General features: G+C 42.2%; 3 protein-coding genes across 3 annotated transcripts in view; all 3 read left to right on the top strand.

The window, feature by feature from the left end:
* SFMBT1 (Scm-like with four mbt domains 1) overlaps nucleotides 1-5,732 on the top strand; it is an 85,673-nt gene extending 79,941 nt beyond the window's left edge. Inside the window, exons 18-21 of the mRNA XM_008580080.1 lie at nucleotides 1,384-1,562; nucleotides 1,746-1,991; nucleotides 3,001-3,129; nucleotides 3,988-5,732. Of these exons, the coding sequence (XP_008578302.1) occupies nucleotides 1,384-1,562; nucleotides 1,746-1,991; nucleotides 3,001-3,129; nucleotides 3,988-4,128 (695 nt within the window). The 3' untranslated portion in view covers nucleotides 4,129-5,732. The remainder of the gene's footprint in view (nucleotides 1-1,383; nucleotides 1,563-1,745; nucleotides 1,992-3,000; nucleotides 3,130-3,987) is intronic.
* Nucleotides 5,733-12,235: 6,503 nt separating this feature from the next.
* LOC103596443 (transmembrane protein 110) overlaps nucleotides 12,236-21,196 on the top strand; it is a 56,567-nt gene continuing 47,606 nt past the window's right edge. Inside the window, exon 1 of the mRNA XM_008580076.1 lies at nucleotides 12,236-12,395. Within this exon, the coding sequence (XP_008578298.1) occupies nucleotides 12,236-12,395 (160 nt within the window). The remainder of the gene's footprint in view (nucleotides 12,396-21,196) is intronic.
* MUSTN1 (musculoskeletal, embryonic nuclear protein 1) overlaps nucleotides 12,322-21,196 on the top strand; it is a 64,040-nt gene continuing 55,165 nt past the window's right edge. The window contains exon 1 of the mRNA XM_008580079.1: nucleotides 12,322-12,395. The gene's annotated coding sequence lies outside the window, so the exon portion shown is untranslated. The remainder of the gene's footprint in view (nucleotides 12,396-21,196) is intronic.

Here is a 21,196-nt window from a genome sequence, read left to right as displayed (position 1 = left end):
AAAACTTTTGCTCTTCGTATAACATTTTTTAAAAAGGAAAAGATAAGCCTCATCCTTAGAGAAAATATTCTTAATTAATATTCTTAATACTCTTAATTCTTTGTTAAATATATCCAACAAAGAACTTCTCTCCAGAATATATTATGAATTCCCAGTACTCAATAATAAAAAGAAGTTTTGAAACTAGGGAGAGCTGGTGATTGCACAACATTGGAAATACACTAAATACCTCTGAATTGTACACTTTAAAATGGTGAACTGTATGTAAATTATATCTCAGTAAAAAAATTTTAAAAAGAAAAAAACAAAAGTTTTTTAATAATGAATAAAAGACTTGAAAATCACATCATGAAACAAAATATACAAATACAAAATATACAAATGGCTGATAAGCACATGAAAAAGTTTATGATATCATTAGTTGTCAGGGAAATGCAAATTGGAACTACAGTGAGAAATTACTACTGAGCCACTAGACTGGCTAAAATGAAAAAAACTGACTACTACATGTTGGCAAAGGTGTAGAGCAACTAGATCTCATACATTGCTAGTGGGAGTGTAAAATTTTACATCCATTTTGGAAAACTCTTTGGCAGTTTCCTTAAAAGTTAATCATATACCTACCCTATGACATAGCAATTTCATTCCCAGGTATCCACAGAAATGAAAACACGACCATTAAAAGCCTTGTACAAGAATGTTCATTGCAACTTAATCAATCATAGTAAAAACCTGGAAACTGCCCAAGTGCCCATCAACAGTAGAATAGATAAACTATTCATACCATCATTATAAAGGAATGAACTGTTCATACACACGATAGCATGGATGAAACTCAAAAACATTATGCTGAGTGAAAGAAGCTATACACAAAAAAGAACCTACTCAGCTTGTATCGAATGTTGCCATAGAACTCTCATTTCTCTCAGTTATACTTAAAACTGTTGTGTACTTTGTTCAGAGGAATAATAGTCATACTTCTGTAAGCTTTACACAATAAAATTTCATTCTGGTTTTTTGAAAAAAAAAAAAAAAAGAAAAATTATGTACTGTATGGTTCCATAGAGGCAAAATTACTCGATAGTCATGGAAATCAGAATAGTAGTTGCTTCTGGGGAGAAGGACTGACTAGGAAGAGACCCTGGGAGCTTTCTGGGTTGATAGCGATGTTCTGTATCCTGATAGGGAGGGATTATTCAGGTTTAGACATTTGTCAGTACAAATCAAACTGTACACTTAAGATCTGTTTATCCATTGTATGGAATTTAAACCTCAATTAAATATAGTATACCTGTTTTCTGCTATGCTAGTAGAATTCCTTGTGATTTCGAGGTGCACAAAAATACTGAAGCTACTTTATTTTTCTTTGTCATCCACATTTAGCACACTATTATGGAAAGAAGAAAAATAAAAGAATTGGGAGGCCACCTGGTGGGCATAGTAACTTAGCTTGTGCTCTGAAAAAAGCCAGTAAGAGGAGAAAGAGGCGGAAAAATGTTTTTGTTCATAAGAAGAAACGCTCCTCTGCGTCTGTTGATAATACCCCAGCGGGATCTCCCCAGGTACGAGATCTGTGAGGTACCTGTAATGTCTAGAAGGCAAGTGACCACTGCTTTATAATATGGACACTGAAAGAATACTTGCAGATCTTTCTAATTCAGATCTCTGGCCAATGTAAGATGGTTTTGTGGCCCAGGAACTGGTTTGTCCTGAATTTCAATGAGACTTCTCTCCTTTTCCTCCAGGGAAGTGGGGGTGAAGATGAGGATGACCCAGATGAAGGGGATGATGATTCCCTAAGTGAGGGCAGTACATCTGAGCAGCAGGATGAGCTACAGGAAGAGTCAGAAATGTCAGAAAAAAAATCATGCTCATCTTCACCTACCCAAAGTGAGATGTCCACATCGCTGCCTCCAGACAGACAAAGGAGAAAAAGAGAGCTTCGTACTTTTTCCTTTTCTGATGATGAAAATAAACCTCCTTCACCAAAGGTACTTTTTAAAAAATAGTTTATTTTCATTCTCTCTTTCTAAAATTTTCCCCTAGAATCTAATTGTTAATGATGCCGTCATTCCACTTCTTTTAATACAGGCTTACGTAGGATTTCCAGGGTCTCTTTTAAAATGACCCCAAATGCAGTGATTTACAAGTGTTTCAAGGTTTATTTGGAGATCAACTACCTAGGGGAAAGTTTCTTTCGGAGTAACTGCTTGTTTTAAGTAAAAAAAAAAATATGCCTCATGGCTAGCTTATTTGTAGCCTGTCATTTAGTTTAGGGAACACTTCCTTTTTAATATTTTTCATAATATATTTGGTTTTGTAGAGATAAATTATTTATCCTTTTGATTCTGGTTAAACCATTTTGTTTAGCATATTTAATATAGACACATACACATGTTATATGTATACACACTAACAAATGGCAATTTAGTTAGTGTTTTAAAGAGATAAATTATTTATCCTTTTGATTCTGGTTAAACCATTTTGTTTAGCATATTTAATATACACACATACACATGTTATATGTATACACACTAACAAATGGCAATTTAGTTAGTGTTTTAAAACTGGTTTGCTTTTTAAAAATATTCCAATGAATAGAAGCAATAAATAATTTCTCTTGATAATTTAGTTAAGCATTCTCTCACTGGAAATACCACCCCATTCACTTCAGCACCATACCAGAGAGTGAGCTAAAATAAAATAGACCAAGGAACAAATGAGAAATTTAATAACCATTTCTCTCCATTAAATTGTTCAGATTATTTTTGCTGAAACTTTGAGATAAATTCTTCCCCACTGATATTTTCTATTATAAAAGACAAACATTTCTTGAATACCTAATGCATGTGGGCCTTTTCCATCTTTGTTAGGGTAAATCTTGTCCTAAGACCACTTTAAATCCTGTCTGGAAGGATTATGAATTTATATGGAGGGGCTTTTTTTTAGAATAAAATAGCTCTTACACCATTTGCTTTGATTTTGTTGTGGGGAATGAAGGAAATAAGGATTGAAGCTGCTGAAAGGCTTAACCTGGACAGTAACCCCCTGAAGTGGAGTGTGGCAGATGTTGTGCGGTTCATCAGATCTACTGACTGTGCCCCATTAGCAAGAATTTTCCTAGACCAGGTAATTACACTAACTCTAATTTTTAGTAATATGTCTATTTAGCAAAGAACTATGGATGTAGTAGTCAACAATTTATTTACAAGTTTTAGGAAAAATGTTTTCATCCAAAAAAAAGAAATTTAGTTCCCTTTGTAGGAGTGGAAAGATGATTAAAAGAAAAAAAAGATATTTCTCCATAGTTGAAGGAGATTATTATTGCATTTCCATTTTTCCTAAGAATTTGGTTTCATTTCTTAAATATTTAAATGGCTTTAAATCAAGCATGCCATGCTTAATTGTCGTCATCTGTTTGACAATAATGATTTGCTTGTTTAAAAAAAATTAGCATCTGTTTAGGCTCTAGAGTAGTGATCAGTTTTAAGGCAAGTTTGCTGAAACAAATGGTCAGTGGCTCTAAATAAATATTGAAATAAATTTTGTTTTGCAAATTGGGGAGGTTCAAAACTGAACATCTTTGAAGAGCTTACCAGGTTTTTATAAATGTTACAGCATAGAAAAACATTGAAGTTTATAGTTAATATTTTGTTTCAGATTTAAAAAGAGCCCTGTAAAAAGATGTTTCTTCTGGTATAACTAGTTGCCAGTTATAAGGCTAGTTAGTTTACTGAATTTCTGCTGAGCAGAAACTCTATAGAATGGATTCTCATCCTTGGTAAAACTTTATTATTAATTCTGAAGGTTCATTAGTATGGAGGCACATAAAAGGAAATGTGTGATACTTGTTTAAAGGAAAAAATTAATGAGAGGAAAGCACAGGGACTCTGATTTTAACAAAACCAAAGTGAACAGGGGCTGTCATGATTAAGCTGCCCAACTCATGTGCACATCATAGATAATTTGTATTTTGTGCCTTAACAGGAAATTGATGGGCAGGCCCTGTTGCTCCTTACCCTTCCCACTGTTCAAGAGTGCATGGACTTAAAATTGGGCCCTGCCATCAAACTTTGCCATCATATAGAGAGGATCAAGTTTGCTTTTTATGAGCAGTTTGCCAACTGAGAATGACAACCAAAGTGGGCTGGATCTTTGAAGCACAAACACAGCGAATCCTTCTCCCTGCTCTACAAGTGGAGCTGAAATAGTCCTGGGGCTCTAGGCCCTATGGGTGTCGGCTTGCTCTCTTTGCACTTTCGGGGAAGGAGGACCCACACTGAGGAAGCAAAAACTACACAGACATGGCTCTCCTGCCAGTGGAAATGTGGACATCTCTCGTTCAGCAGATTGCAGTTTTTAAAAAACAAATGTTGTGAGGAAAAGACTCATAAGAAGAATAAGCATTTCCAGTGGTGTGGACTGAAAACAAAGAATAATCTAGGCTGCTGGAAAGCACCCTTTTGGTTGTTTTCATTCTGTTCCTTCCCATTGTAGATTGAACTTTGTTCTCTGCTTTCTCTTTCTTGGAAAGAGAGGACATAGCTTTAAGTCAGCACTGATTTGGGACTGTGCCTAAGGCGCATCAGTGCTTCATTGTCATTGTGTTTTTAAGCTTTTTAAAATTAAACAGTTAATTTTGGGGATGATTATGTGGCTCTAGGGTTTTGAATGTATAGTCACACTTTGATCCATTTTAAAATCTATTCTTAGGAGTTCCTTTGTTTACTACCTCTGTTGATCATTGAGCTTACAGCCATGTATGAGGTTTTTGTATGGTACCACTTTTAAGATACAAGAACGCTAAAACTATGATAGAGTTGGGGGGGGGGAGAAAACCACTGTTTACTTTCTTAAAAACATGTGGGCACTTACACTGGTTCCTTAACTGACCTAATCTAAGAACTCTAGTCTTACTGTTCTCTTATCTTGACTCAGCATGGGCTAGCTGTGTTAAATAGCATCACAAAGATTGTTGGTATCTCAGTTTAATTTCTCTCTCCCTGTTAGTTCTCAGAGGGACTTCAGTGGCTTTTATTTTGTGTTTATTTTTCTCTAGAGTTGTTTTTCTACCTCCGTTTTATTTCTAGAGTCCTTACTTTCGGTGAAAATCAGTAGGTGTTCCTTGGATGCACAGTTAAGCCCTTTTCCCCTTTTTTCTAAGTGTCTCCAGGTAGATAGTGTAGAAGCACAGCAGAGAAAGTGTGTTTTGGGGGGATGATACAGAGCATGGAGTTTCTGTACTGGTGTCCTCAGTGGCTGGATAGAGATTGAGAGCTGGTTAAGGATTCCAGAAACCTCTTTGCCTAGCCACGTTTACAATTTTCTTTGGTTAAACCTTAAAGTTGAATGTAATCTGTAGTTTGAGGATTCCCACTTAGCTCAGTGTTCTTTTAGGTGTTTCTTTTGACCCAGTTCAAGTTGACATAAAACTCCAGGCAAATTTTCACTTATGATTACACTGCTAGCTATTATAGAATAATAATATCATTTGCTGTACTGTTTCAGCCATGAGGAATGAAGAAAGACACATACATAGGTTGCCTCCTTAAACAGTTTGCTTTGCTGAGTGTTCCTTTTTATTATTATCATTATTATTCTCATCATCTTAGTCATCTGCACATTTATAGCCTAATCATTCCTCCTCAAGATTTGAAAATGTTTTAAAACTGCAAACTGGGTAAATTCTAAACATCTATACAAATATAAGGTAATGTTATTACAGATTTAAACGATTGTGACTTTTTCCTTTTCTCTCCCCTTCCTCCCCTCTGCCCCCCAAGCTGTTTTTATGGACATTGGCAAACAATCTGTAGTCTGGATCCTCTCTTCATAGGATAATTCATGAATCACCTTAACCCAAGCCCTCTAACCAAATCATATATTAATGCAGTAACTCTTTGCTTAAGTTACTACCAGATATATCTGGAAATAAGTTTCATTTAAGTAAAAGATAATATGTTGAACTTACTCAGAGATCCTATTTTTAAAAATTTGATTAATTCCATGCCTATGGAAGAGAAGTATATATATGATCCTAGGGAACAATTAGCAGTAAACAGGTGGACTTTGTGGGTGGTGGTGATGATCTTGCTTAATGAAATTTCCTGAAAGCTCAGCAGTCAAAGCACTAAGGCAAAAAGGGTCCCTTGAGGAAGATCAATGGAACAAAAAAAAAAAAATTTGAGTTAATGTTTAAAGCCTCACATTGTTATCTTATTTAGGAACTCAAAGCACTAAGGCAAAAAGGGTCCCTTGAGGAAGATCAATGGAACAAAAAAAAAAAAATTGGAGTTAATGTTTAAAGCCTCACATTGTTATCTTATTTAGGAACATGAATATTATTCCTATAAGAGGGAATTTACCAAATGCAATAACAATGAATACATTATGTTGTCTGTCTTTTGACTTCTTCAGAAACCACAGAATTTAGAACCAAATCCCTTCACAGATAAAGCCCCTGAAAGGTGAAACACACAGCCCTAAGTAGTCTGTGGTCTGGGTAGAGTTGGATCCTAGCAGGCTTGTCTGTCTATACCATGATTATTCAAGCTCAGTTTTCTCTTAGAGAAAGGCTGACTCTAAATTGAACAAGTAAGTGGGATTTCTCTTAATATTTCTTGCATTTTCCTACTAAGATATAGGTTATCAGGCAGTTGTGTAACAGAATAATTATAAATTATATCCCCCTAGCTCCTACTTCCAGATGTTACGTTAGAGAGGATAACTGGGAATTTGACACAGAGCATTTTTTAAAGTATAAAATTTGGATTCCACTTACCTCATAAAGCTGCTGGGGCTGGGCTGGGTAGCAGTGACAGTCTGATTCCTGTTATGCTGACACAGACTTTAAGCCTGATAGTAACTCACCATGTTGGGGTAAAATGTTTGTATGTTGTACATAGGTGCATGAACTTTGTTTTGTAGAGAAACCACCCTCTTAAATTTATGACAGTTACATTGTAAGGGGTCTGCATTTGTCTGGATTTCATCTGTAGTTGGCCCCACAGCCTGCCTGAGATCAGAAAGTTTTACATGACTAATTTTTCGCTCTGAGTTGACAAGCTTGGGAACAGGTTAGTGGACTATATCATCCTCCTGGACCTTGAAAAGTTGTCTGACCAATATTAGTCTATTATTCTCTGTTAGTGTGCTAGGAAAACCTTTTGCTGCATACACAGACTTGCTGTAACATTTTGACTATATTTTCTGGGCTTCTGGGAACAATGTTATTTTTCTTGTAAACCACCTTTATCCTTCTCATTTGAAGCAGAGTTGAAGTGGCTAATGCAGGGAATGCGGTTAATGTGGGCTTTTTACCCTATCTGCCTTTCTTTAGCACTGTAGGTGGCTCCCAGCATCTATGTTATGGACATAGGAGGTCAGGGAAGAGTTCTTACCAACTCCTGGAAGAGCTGAGCTTCTCATGGATATTTATTGAATTATGATAGAGAGGCAGACATAGAAAACCAGTTCAGAACTTGGCCTTTATATATCTCTTCTCCTGGAAGTAAAATTATTCTCACCATGAGAGAGAGAGGGCATTGGACCATAGCTTCCTGAGAACTTGAATACATTTTACTGTCTAGTACCAATTCAGTCACTAAAGTGATACCTGAATATAGTTAAAAGCACTAGTAGGCCTTAGGTAGGGTAGGACTTAGAACTGTTCCCCTCTCTCAAGCCAAAAAGTGTTTCTGAGGGACACAGTACATTCAGGGAATCTAGATGGGGACATTAGGAAAACTGTCACAGGCACTTAAATGTACTTGGCACCTATCACCAAAGACTGTTCTACTTAAGATACCATTTATTGGTTTGATTGGTTCTCACAGAAGAGAGCTGTTAGGAGGTTATTCTTGAAGCTGGAAACATACCCTGGGTTTGAACTCGGGTCCTATGTATTGGAGATGTTCTGTATGTGCACATGTGTGCAAATGCAAAAGTGGTCTGTGTTTGTAGGAAATGTGTTGGCCTTATGAAGACAACAGAGAAGGCATCACTAACAGAAATGAAGTATAAATATTGGTGGGGTACAGGCACCCCCTTTTTAAATTTGAATTTCCTTGGTCCTGGGTCAACTGTAAGCAACTGTGTGTGATGGTCATGGTGCTGGCTCAGAAACTCTGTAGGACAGAGAGCCTCCTGCAAAACCAAAAAGAAATGTCACTTTCCTGCAAGTATAATTCTTCCTTGACTTTATTTACTTGAAATGGTTTACTAGTAAATTTTGATGACTCTCACCCCTTATGTGAGAATGTTCATGCTTTGGGAATTTGAATTTATCCAAATAAGCTACTTTTGACTTGGAATTTTGATGTAAGAGTTTAATATGTAGTCCAAATGATCTGGTTCCAAGCCCACTCACTTGGAGTGTTTTTCTCAGTACTTGTCCCAGGTAGACTTGCTTCTGAGGGCAGCCTTAGGGGTGAGGTGTAGAAGGTGGTGGGCAATAAATGCACTGCAGATTGTTTTGGGTTTTGGTTTTGGTTTGGGTTAAGGTGTTTAAGAATTCTGAGATTTTCACAAGAACCAGCAAAACCAGGAGCAGAGGGTTGAGGGGGATAGAGAAATAGGTCTAAAACTCTCTCCCCTTATGCCTTTGGTGACTTAACATACTCTTGAGTCTGACCTGGTGCTATGGCCTATCACAAAGGACTGTTTTAAAAGAGAAACAAGCCACAGCCTTGCAGGACAAGTCTTCAACACCAGCAGTGAAGTGCAGACCCTGAGCCAAGGGAAGCAAGAGTCTACCATTATTTTTGGAGTCAAAGGAGAATGCTGACAAGTGAAATGGTGCCACCATTGCTGATGGGGATGCCTGTTCTCAGGATGTACAGAAACTCAGGTCTCAGGGTTTCTGCATACGTGGTTTATTCAATCTAATGGCATGACTTGCTTGGCAGAATGGAGGTGGACAAATAGTGCTGAATGGATGGGGCTAATCAAGTCACAAAGCCGTTGACTGAAGGAGGTTACAAAGCTTAGGCAAAGTTAAAGCTGGGTAGTCCCATAGCTCCTTTTGCAAGTCTCTGAGGAAGGTAGTTTGAATGTTTCCCTTGAGATTTTAAGTGCTCATTTCTTTTCCTCTCCCTTTCTTCCTTTTTTTTTTTTTTTTTTGGTTGAATATTCTCTAAAGACAATCAGAGGCCTGACAGGGAGGGACTCCTCGCTGGTTCCAGCACTGTCCTTAGGCCTCTTTCTAATACTAACTCTTTGGAACTGATGCCCTTTGTTTAATGTATTTCCCACCCCCCCCCCCTTTTTTTTTTTTTTTTTTGGTTGAATATTCTCTAAAGACAATCAGAGGCCTGACAGGGAGGGACTCCTGGCTGGTTCCAGCACTGTCCTTAGGCCTCTTTCTAATACTAACTCTTTGGAACTGATGCACTTTGTTTAATGTATTTCACACACACACACCCTTTTTTTTTTTTAACTGCTTGTTTGGAACCAAATGAAATGCTTATTGCATTGTATCCTTCCTGCTTGCTGTTTTCCCTCTTAATTTCAAAAGTTATTCATTGAAGATAAAGTACACTTAAGGAGAAATATGTGCAAGAATATCTATTAAAATAACTCCCATCAAATTTGATGGTATTAACTTCAAAGGATTTAAAAAAAAACTATTTTGGATGAATATTTTGCGTGTTTTTTTTTCCCTTGGTAAATATGATTGTATATTAACTTGTGGTATGACAGTTTTACGTGGTTGTGAGAAAATTAAAACAGGTCTTAAGCTGTGTTTAACTTTAACTTCCTTTGTGCCGATTTGACAGTAAGGAAGACATTTTGGGCAGAGTAAATTCTTCAAAACTCTTTCTAGTGGGGCCTCTGAGAATCACTTCTGAATGGATGAGAAAATTCCTTCCTAGTTTAATAAAATTCCAGAATTCTTCCCCCTCTGTTTCTGTCTCATTCTTTCCCCTCTGGATTTAGGTACTTTTAAATTTTTTTTCAGTTCAGGAAAGCTAAGAGAGCAGAATTTCCCCACAGCGACCTTGGTTCTAGCATTGGGGATTCTGTCCCTGGTCTTTGAAGACTGCTTCTTGTTCCTCTATGGAACTTAAGGATTCCTCCACATCTGGATGTGCAGAGCATTGCTTTGTCAGAAACTTCATTTTACAGTTCTATGTGGTTTTCCTTGAGCTTTCTGTGTTTTCAAGCAATTTAAAATCTCCTTATGCCCAACCACAATCTCTTCTGCTTTAAGGCATATCCTCTTGTTTGGTTCTCTCTGAACATGTACTGTTAACTGTTGAGCATCCTCATAACATCCCTCTTATACTTAAAGATGGTAATGAAGTTTAAATTTTCCCTTATCCATTTATTTTCTTAACCTGATTTTCTGTATTTGCCAATGGTCAATACTTGCGGAGAGTTTTTAATTTTATAAATTAAAGTTGTTTAAATTAAAAAGCATTTTGTTGCATGTTCTCTGTGCCAGGCACTATGTTGGATTAAAGAGTGAATAAAAACCAGTTCCTGCCCTCAGGAGGCTCACACTTAGCTGTGGGAGGGGAACGTGTATAGCCATCTAATTCAGCAGTCTGAAAAGTTCCTAGTGGAGTAGCTGACACAAGGTAATGTGGGGGACACAGAGGGAGAGGGAGATCAGGTACCCATGGAGCAGGAGAAAGCATCCATGCAACTAGAATGCCATATAAAAAAAGGTACAGAGGTGTGAAAGTGTATTGTAAGAGAAGGGCTGGAGAATTGCATTTTTGTTCTCTGGATAGGTTAATAGTCCTGTTAATCAAGAAAGCTTTTGGATAACATTTAACCCTCTTATGTAATTGGAATTTCTTGGGGCTATTTTATAGGGAAAATTTTCCCTAGGTATAGTATTTATTGTTCAACAAATGTACCCCCGTGTCAGCTGGACTTATATGTGTACACTGCCATTATGTAGCAGGAAGGTCAGGGGCTCTAGAGCACCAAAAAGATGTGTCTAGAGAGAAGCCACGGTGAGCTGCGAGAGTAGGTGAGAGAATGGGGCCCAGAGGCCCTAGTAGAGGCAGAGAACAGGTTCCAAGGCGTCAGAAAGGGTTAGATGGGAGTAAATGTGTTTGTGGGTAGGGGGATATTGCAGACTGGCAAATACCAACCATTTGGCTTTCTCTCTTTTTTAAAAAAAACATGACTGGTAAGAGGATCTTAACCCTTGACTTGGTGTTGTCAGCCCCACGCTCCTTTGTGGGTAGGGGGATATTGCAGACTGGCAAATACCAACCATTTGGCTTTCTCTCTTTTTTTAAAAAAACATGACTGGTAAGAGGATCTTAACCCTTGACTTGGTGTTGTCAGCCCCACGCTCCCCCAAGTGAGCTAATCGGCCATCCCTGTATAGGGATCCGAACCCTTGGCATTGGTGTTATCAGCACCACACTCTCCCAAGTGAGCCGGGCTGGCCCCATTTGGCTTCCGTTTGAGTCATGTTCAAAATGTTGTATCCCCTAAGTGAGCAAGGTAGGTAGGTATTTGTGTACATCAAGTTTTCAGTATAAACCTGGCATATTTATAAATGAAAGTGATTGGATTGAAGTGACCATTCAAATTATGTTTATGGGGAAAAAATCTGTTTGGGCCTTGATTAATGAATCTAGGATAAGCCTTTGGCCAGGGAAGTAGAAGGACGCTGAACGTCTGGGTTGGAAGCAAGATGCCTCTGAACAGTCTTAAAATTGTTTTCCTCAGTCACCTGCTTCAAAATAATCCAGGCTGCTTCAGAATACAGTAATCCGGAATAATCCAGATTGCAGATGATTGGGCTCCATTCCCAGAACTACTGAATCGGAAACCCTAAGGATGAAATCCAGGAATATTTTTAATAAATTCTCTAGGGTATAAGGGATATCTTGGAGGGAGTAAGAATTTAGTCGCGGACTGTCTCTACTCCTGCCTCAGGGTCCTCGGGCTCTCATCTCCCGTCTACGCAGCCCGGCTCACCTGGTCTGGCTACCTGCCGAAGAGGACCCACGGCCCCGCCCCTCTCCCGGGTCGGAGTCCCGTCCCTAGCAGAGAGCAGAAGCGCCCAGGCCCGCCCCTACGCCGGGCCGGGCCAATCAGGCGCTGAGATCTCAGACGTCGGGTTACGCGCGGCGCCGAGTCGACCGCCGGGCGGAGGTACCGGCTCTTGGCTCGGCACCTGGCTCCCGGCTCGGCTGGGCGGCCCGTGCAGGCAGCGAGGCCGGGCGGGCGGGCCGTGGTGCCCCGGGCCCCTTTCGCCAGGCCCGCCATGCAGGGCCCCGCCGGGAACGCGAGCCGCGGACTGCCGGGCGCGCCGCCTTCCACTGTCGTGTCCGGGGAGGGCCGCTGTGAGAGCGGTGCGCTCATGCACAGTTTCGGCATCTTCCTGCAGGGGCTGCTCGGCGTCGTGGCCTTCAGCACATTGATGCGTGAGTCCGGGACCCCCGCCCCTCCTGAGACCCTGAGCTGCGAACCCTGGGCCCCGCTGCGCCTCGGGGACCCTCCTGCCCGAAGAGTTCAAGCCTGGGGACCCGGGCTCTTTGGCAGAGGTGCCTTCCGACCTCGCGAGCCCAGTCCGGGCATTCCCAGACTAGGAGGAGCCCTGACTCCAGGGTCTTTAGCCCCTCGCCTTGTGGATGAAGCCTCTAGCCAGGAGTGACTCTACCCTTTTCCACCTTACACGTGTCTCCTCTGAGATGCCGGCCTAGAACTGCCCCCCACCCACCTTGTCATCGCGAGTTAAGGTTTCCCCACTTTCAGCCTGTAGCCATGACCCCCGAGGGTGGCACTCCTCTCTGCTCCCTCTCAAGGGCTCTTCTTAGCCTCCCTGTTGGGATTTCAATTTACGTCCCGAAATCCCCAGTCTGATGCTGAGCTTTTTTCTCCACCTCTTCAAGGATATACAATCTCCGTTCCCATTTAAATCCTGCTTCCTTGCATCCCTCCCAATACCTGGAGTTTTAGGGCCGTGCATTCCCTTTCCCAGAACTACTCCCACCTTCCACCCCGCGGTCCTTCTCCCTCGGCTTTATTTTCCCTTTGGTCAGGGCAAGACCCACCCAGACTACCTTCTCCTTCAGGTCTCCTCCTTCCTCTTTTCTGTGTTTCTGAACAGACCCACCTGTTCCATCTCTGTCCCAAGCTTTCCTCATTGTCGCATCTCAAGTTTTCCTTGGCTGTTCCTTTTCCCAACGCACTTTTATTCTTTTTTTTTTTTTTCTTAAAAGATGACCGGTAAGGGGATCTTAACCCTTGACTTGGTGTTGTCAGCACCACGCTCTCCCAAGTGAGCCGCGGGCCGGCCCTTATTATTCATATTTTAAATTTTCTTTTTTTCCTTGAAACTTGGGCAACCTAGTGACTTAATGGAGAAGGAAACTCAGAAGGTCTGGGGAGGTCTCAGAGTCGCTGTGCTAGGTCACCAGGGACCCTTCTTTAGGACTTTCGTAATGAAGAAGGAAGCCCCATATGGCCTTTCTGGAAAACTAGAAGTTCCATCCTTTTGTCATGTGTGCTGGGGGGTTGGTGGGGGCGTGGGTTCTGTTGTTAGTGCACATCCTCTCCCTTATTAAAGTCATGAGAAGCTACGTTTGGCCTGTAGGCCTAGGAGTGCCCCTGCCTGTGATTGTGTTTTGGGGGAAGTAAAGGTTATAAATATTTGTGTAGAGGCATAAATTCTAAAAATGACTTGTTCTGGGCCGGCCCGGTGGTGCACTGCTACAGTACGCCGCTTGAGAGCGTGGCGGCGCTCCTGCGGAGGGTTCGGATCCCACATACAGACCGGCCGCTCACTGGCGGAGCGAGGTGCGGGTGCAACACCGAGGGTTGCAATCCCGTTGCCGGTCCCAGTCCGAGCGCGACAGAGGGTTCGGATCCCACATACAGACCGGCCGCTCACTGGCGGAGCGAGGTGCGGGTGCAACACCGAGGGTTGCAATCCCGTTGCCGGTCCCGGTCCGAGCGCGACACTGAGGGTTGCGATCCGTTGCCGGTCATGAAAAAAGACAAAAAGGAAAAAAAAAATGACTTGTTCTCAGTACTTCCCTACTATGCTCACCTGGATAGAGTGGTGAGTTCCTGCAGAAAGCCTGCTCCTCTGTACAGGGAGGGATCCTGCAGTTGTGTGCATATGTCTTGTAAAATCCAGCTGCTGGAGTGGATTGTTTGTTTATAACATGGGGTTTCTTTGGGTGAATTTTCCTCACCATTAGGTAACCCTGGAGAGGCTCTGATCTTGGGCACCACTTTCTTTTGGTTGCCTGGCCTTGATAAGTCTTGCAACAAGTGCCCAACTGTATATGCTTGTCACTTTTTCTTTCCTTTTTAGTCCCTATTTGCCTTGCTGTTTTCTCCACTGAACAAATACTCACTTGTTCCCACAGTAATGATTTGTGACAACTTAGCCAAAGTCAGCTGCTGCCTTCGGTGCGTGTACTGTATGTGTGTTTTCAAGACATTGTCAGTGGGTCTTTACTCCTACTCCTCTCTTCTCCAGCCGGCCTTCCTTTCTCTCTAAAGGGACTGTAGGTTTAACTTTTATTTGTCTCCTAATCTGAGATTTCTTAACCTAGCTCTGGCTGTTCTCATGTGGGTTTGATTGATGCTGATGGCCCAGCTTATGCCTTAGGGTTTAACACGTGATTCAGAGAGAAATGTGATTATGACAGGGCAGAGTTGTTTGCAGCTGAGAAGTGTGCTGGGTTGAATGTGTTCAGAGTGGCGATGCTGGCCCTGCAAGTCTTCAGGGACACACTTCATTACTTAATCTTCATTCAGTGTGAGCACATGCACAAATCCCACTGTGGTTGATACTTTCTATGTGCAAAGACTGGACTAGAAAGTAGACTTTTACTGTGTGTAGCACTTGACCTGTAAGGAGCTTGTGGAAATGGCTGGTAGGTCCTGGGATGATAGGGTAGGAGTGAGGGGAAGAAGATTTGGAAAGGCTAGAGCTGTGTCTGCCCTGGACAGAGAAATGGAGATTTCTGTGAGAGCCTCATCCCTCTACCTTGAAGCAGACAGAGCAGGCCAAGGTGACAGGACTTGGGAGCTAGACCAGAAGAATCCCACTGACTGGGACCCAGTCAGGGAAGTGCCTTTCTTATCTCTCAGATTCCTTGATCCTGTTGAAATAAAACTGTGAGGCTTTTCCTTTTTGAACTGCTGGGAAGAGGAGGAAACCTCTGAGGGGCTGCTTTACACTTTGGAATGGACCTTGCTGGGGAAAAGGAAAGTGGGTAGAGGGGTCTCATGGAAGTACATTTGCACACTATTTGGCTTTGTCCTAGCATTTTAGTCTGTCTAGTCACAGAGTGTGCTTGTCAGTCTGGCGGAGCTGTTGGGAGGGGAATCTGGCAGGGAAGGGCTCCAGCGGTGAGTACCTTGCAGCCCTTGAGAGAGGGAGGTCTTGGTTTGTTAAGATGAGGCTGCTCCATCCCTCATCAATTCCATCATTTTCTTCTTCAGGTTTATTTTAAATACCAGTCAGTCTCTTCTGAGCAGTTTAAGCTAGCAGTCCGTATCCTCTTTGAGGTCACATTCTTGTCTGTTCCAGGTACTTACATCTCCCTAGGTGGTGAGCTCAGTGCCTCTCTTCTTGGATGCGTCCCCAGTTCTGACGGCAAGTACTGTTCGCTTTTCCTGCTGCACCAGCTCTGTTCTATAGGATGGACCCACTTCTCTGTCAGACAAGCTGTCAGGTCATTTTTCTCACTCCATATTCCTGGTTTCAGTGAATCCTCAGACCACTGTCTTTACATTACTTTTTCTACCTAGAGAATCGCTTTTTTCTCCACTGATAAGTTGCTGTGTTTTTTACCTCGAGTTTTGGCCTGGAGGAAGATTTCTCACATGTATTAATGTCTCCGGGGAGGATTTTGGTTCTAAGGATTTCTCATTCTGGTAGTTTGATAGACTTCTTGCTTTACTGTGTGGGGGTGTACAGACCATCTCAGTCTGGGCAGTTGAGGGTGTGTATGCCAGGTCATACGTGTAACCTATACTTAAAGCCACCATCTCCAGGCATGTCCCAATGTCAGCATCACCTTGTTAAGTTGGTAGGCTTTCTGGAGGATCCGGCTAAAGTACCCTCTGTTTACAGGGAAAGCTGAACAAACTTAGGCAAGCTGGTAAAGGTACTTGCCACTCTGGGTTTTCTGGGATGTCACTAAAATCTACTGGGTATCTTCATAGAAAAAGACACTTTAAAAGAGGGCACTTTGTCATGATTTGCCTGCTGAACAGTTTCTCATTTTGGTGGCTTTGTCTGGAGTCTGGGACTTAATGAAGTTGCTCAGAGTAGAGTTGCAGCAGAACAGAGCTGAGCAGTCTTGGAGCTCAGCAAAGTGTTCCAGTGCAGGGTAGTTGCCCAGCTGTCAGCCAAAGGTCAGTATTGGCCTGTGTGTGTGTGTTGGCATTTGGGACATGTGAGTGCAAAGCAAACTTCACCCTCCTTCACCATATGCAGTCAGGGTTCTGGGCCGAAGTGTAGACAGAATTGGTTTTTAACAAAACAAGCATTTTGAGAGCTTGGATAGATCTTCCTGCCTATTTTCATGTTACAGACATGGGGACTAGCCAGCTGGGAGAAATGTGTCAGTATTTTTACAAAAACACTACTGGCATTGAAAAGTGATAACTTTTTTCCTGCGGCTTTTTTACTTTTTTCAAAGTAATCTCACAGAAGAGTCCTGGGTATTTTCTCTCGTGGTGAACTGGCTACCCTGTGTGCTCTGTGCAAACATGCTCATGTTGGCACAGCCTCTCCTTCCATCACCTTGCCCCACCCCAACCCATTTTTTATCTTAAAAAATGTCAAACATAGAAAAGATGAAAACTTTGAACACCTGTCTACTCTCTGGCTAGATCTAGCAATTCTTCACCTGTTGCCACATTTGCTTTATCTTTCTGTGGTTGTTTTTTTCTGGATAAGCCATTTGAAAGTAAGTTGCAACCAGCATCATACTTTATCCCTAAATACTTTAGCTAAGTCTCCTAAAAATAAGTACAGACTCCTGCATAACCACAGTTTCATCATCACACCTAAGAGAATGAATAATAACTCCTTTGTATCATCTAATGTCGAGTTCATATTCACATTTTCCCAAATGTCACACATCTTTTATAGCTGGAGTTTTTAAAAACTAATATCCAGTCAAGGTCCACACGTTGCATTTGGTTGTGTTCTTTTTTTTTTTTTTTTAAAGTTGACCAGTGACCGGTAAGAGGATCTTAACCCGTGGCCTTGGTGTTGTCAGCACCACACTCTCCCAAGTGAGCCACGGGCCGGCCCTTGTTTATGTTTTAAGTCACTTTTACTTCTAGAAGAATCTCCCCCTGCACGCACACTTTTTTTTTTTTTTTTAAAGTTGACCAGGGACCGGTAAGAGGATCTTAACCCGTGGCCTTGGTGTTGTCAGCACCACACTCTCCCAAGTGAGCCACGGGCCGGCCCTTGTTTATGTTTTAAGTCACTTTTACTTCTAGAAGAATCTCCCCCTGCACGCACACTTTTTTTTTTTTTTTTAAAGTTGACCAGGGACCGGTAAGAGGATCTTAACCCGTGGCCTTGGTGTTGTCAGCACCACACTCTCCCAAGTGAGCTAACCGGCCATCCCTATATAGGGATCTGAACCCGCGGCCTTGGTGTTATCAGCACCACACTCTCCCAAGTGAGCCACGGGCCGGCCCTTGTTTATGTTTTAAGTCACTTTTACTTCTAGAAGAATCTCCCCCTGCACGTACACTTTTTTTTTTTTTTTTTTTTTAAAGTGATTGAGTTTTTGAAGAGTCCTCACTGGTTGTGGTATAAAGAGTCCCGCATTCTGCAGTTGTCAGGGTGTTTCCTTGTTGTGTTATCTGAGTTGTTTCACTCACCCTCGTGTTTCCTGACTTTTGTGTGGAGGAGCAGTTAGATTCAGATTTTTATGGCAAGAGCACTCCATAAATGGTGCTGTGTATTTCATATTACATCCCACTGGGAGGCAGGTGACATCAGGCTGTCCCGCTATCAGTGATATTAAGGTCGATTACTTGTTGGTGGAGGGGGAAGACCTCTCCAACTCTTCCTTGTAAAACTGCGTTTTCCCCTTGGCAATTAATAAATGAGCTCTGTGATGGTGATACTTGGAGACTGTGTGAATAACCTGTCCCCCAGTGACGTTTCACCCAGTGATCACCTCTTCCTGGTCAAATAATGAAATACAGTGATGGCTGAATTGGAGCTGGAGGTCATGAGAGAAGACACCTGTCTCTGGGCCCAGCACCCAAAACACACTGTATAAATGTCTGGAGTGCCAGCCCGGGAAAAGAAGAATGTTCCTTTTTTTCTGTCCCAGGCTGGTATTATGCCCAAGGGGGAAAGTAGAGCAGCCAGGGCCAGTCAGTGCTTTTATTTTAACAAAGTTTTCAGGTTTTCTAAATGCTGACTTATTTGGTAGCATTTATCCATAATGGTTGATCTAGTGCATTATTTATAATGTAACTTCATTAATTTAGGACAAAATCAGGGCAAGAGGGAGTTGTCTGAATGAGGGGGCAATCTGAGTCATAGAATAATTTCATCAAATGCATTTTTTAAACTTCTGAATACCTCTGTTGGCCAAGTGTTGTCCTGTAGGAGCCTGTCAAGCTGCTGCTTTAATGATCTGTTTAAAATCCTTTGCAATTAGTGTAATATTTGCATGAATGGGCTGGCCAGTTAGCTCAGTTGGTTAGAGAGCCATGTGGATAACCCCAAGAGCTAGCTAGGGTTCAATCCAGCCACTAAAAAATAAAGTAAAACAACAAATATATATTTGCATGAATATGAAGTCATGTTGAAAGAGTTTTACAAATGGTTAAAAATAGCAGGATCCCTGGCTCTGGATCCAGTCTGACCAGGCTTCCATTTCTGCTGCCACATAGTGCCCTTGAGCAACCTCTGTATTTCTTGAAACTTCAGTTTCCTCCCCAGTAAAATGGGGATAGTAACTTCTCTTTTCTGGAGCTGTGTGGGTTAGAAAGAACTACTATAAAAGAAGCTGGATTAGTGTCAGGCACATGTTAGGCCCCTCCATGGGTATGGGTGGTGGTGATGGTATCATCTTTGTGATTACAGTATTTGCATTCATGAGTCCGTTGAAGAGCGTTTCACAAGTGCTTAAGTAACTCGATTTCTGAATTAGGTTAAACATTTCCCTTTCTTTTTTGTTTGCACAATGTCTTTACCTGTAGCTCTCTTCATAGAGTGCACAATAGTAAAACACTTTAATCATAAAAAAACTCACCAGCCATCAAGGTGAGTATGAATTCCAAATTAGCATGTACCAAAAGCAGGCAGCTTGGGAAAGATAAAGCTTCGTTCACCTCTTTCTTGTATTTTCACCTCGTATTTTGAGAGGGCAGTGGGTGGACTGAGGCTGCCCCACTTCCAGGTGACGAACCTGCATCCCAGTCACTGGGTTTATTTAGCCCCAGGTCCCATAATAGTAGGTGTGGCACTGGCTTCTAGAGCCAGCTTTTTCCCTGCAGATTGCTTTTTACTGAGTCTCCAGTGTGCCAGCCCTGTGCTCAGTGCTTGATGTACTCGCAGGAACCCTGTAAGGAAGGGGTTATTTATATTTTATAAACAAGGACAGTGAACAGGCCAAGTGTCTTGTACAAGGTCTCCTGGTTAGTAGGAGGTCCTCAAACTCAAAAACACTCTTAGCTACTTCCCTGTCCCTGCCTTTTTTTACCCCTCTTTCCACACAGGTGTACTTTCTGGTTACTCTGTATCTATAGCTACCTCACGTCATTTTTTCCTGTCTAAACAATTCTGATATTCTTTCTTAATAATTATTTTTTATGGTCAAAATATTATTTTATGGCTATTGATAACATTACAAATATAAATTTGGAATGACTTGCCAATCATTTCATGCACATATGACTTACATCTTAGGCTTGCTTTTTTGGCCTGGGCCTTTGTGAAGGTTTTTCTTAGCTGTGCAAAGGATGAGGATCCTACCCTTGGGTTGAGGTCTAGTATCTGAGGTGGAGGCACCACCCCCACTCCCCACCCCAGAGCAGCTGAGGAGAGGAGTACAGTGTTCATTTATTAACTGGTGAGGAAGGATTTCTGGGCCCTGAGTGGTTTCAAGTTGCCTGCTGATTTTCGCAGAATTTGTTTCCCTAATGCTATTTGACTTTAAGGAGAGTCGTTAGTAGTCTTAAGAGTTATCCTTTTCCTCATACATGCATAGAAGTAGTCAGTGCGTCTCTTTTAGATTACTCCACTGATAGGAAAGTTATCCATCTAATCCTGGGTTTTTCAACTAGGTGCTATTGGCATTTTGGACCACATAATTCTTTGTTGGGGGGGGGCTATTTTTTCCTCTGTAGGACATTAGCAGCATTCCTGGTTTCTCTACTCACTAGATGCCAGTAGCACCCCCCCACCACCACCACCATGCGACAACCAAAAAACATGTCAGACATTGCCAGAGTGTCTCCTGGAGGGCAAATTCGCCCATTTGAGAACCACTACATCTGTTGAGTTTGTGGATTACTTAGCAAACTCAGATTAGCTCTAGAAGAACAGACTAGCAGGTAAGTATGTTGTCCCCAAAGTGTGAGAACAATAGACTGTCAGGATTTGTTAGGTACTTGGGTGATGAGCATGGTATTGGGTGCTGCCTTGACAGAGAAGTGTGGGACCCATCCTGAGGAGTGCTTGCTGGGCTCCCAGCTGGAGCGGGCTGCGGGTGTGCTGACAGATCATTCTAGTGCTCTCAGAAGAGGGTCGTGGGAGTTTGAACAGATGGGAGAGGAGGGATGAGGGGTTCTGCTTGGAGATTTGGGGAAGTGTCCCAAGGAAGCTCCCCTTATGCACATCGCTGAAGGTAAGGGAGGAGTGAGGGGGCTCTCAACACTGAGTAGGAGGCGAGAGCACAGGTCCGGGGGGGTGGGGGGGGGAGGATGTGGCGGTCAGCTCTGGGGCTGCAGAACACAGGGCACAGGGACCCAGAAAAAGAGGCAGTGTGCTTGCATGGGTTCCAGAAAGGCTTCTTCACTCAGCGTCAGGCCCCTTCTACAGCATGCACTGAAAGGATGGTGAGTTAAATTATTGGGTGTCAGGTCAGGGTCTGCATTTATCTCATGCTCCATTTGAATTATTTCTTTCAGAACCTTTCTTTTTTTTTTTTTTTTTCTTTTTTTCTTTTTTCGTGACCGGCAACGGATCGCAACCCTCAGTGTCCCCCCCGCACCC

This window comes from Galeopterus variegatus, unplaced genomic scaffold (genome assembly GCF_000696425.1).
Source record: "Galeopterus variegatus unplaced genomic scaffold, G_variegatus-3.0.2 Scaffold2012, whole genome shotgun sequence".
In the NCBI taxonomy this organism is placed as follows: Eukaryota; Metazoa; Chordata; class Mammalia; order Dermoptera; family Cynocephalidae; genus Galeopterus; species Galeopterus variegatus.
Note: the sequence above shows the minus strand (reverse complement) of the source record. Positions and strands in the feature narration are given on the sequence as shown.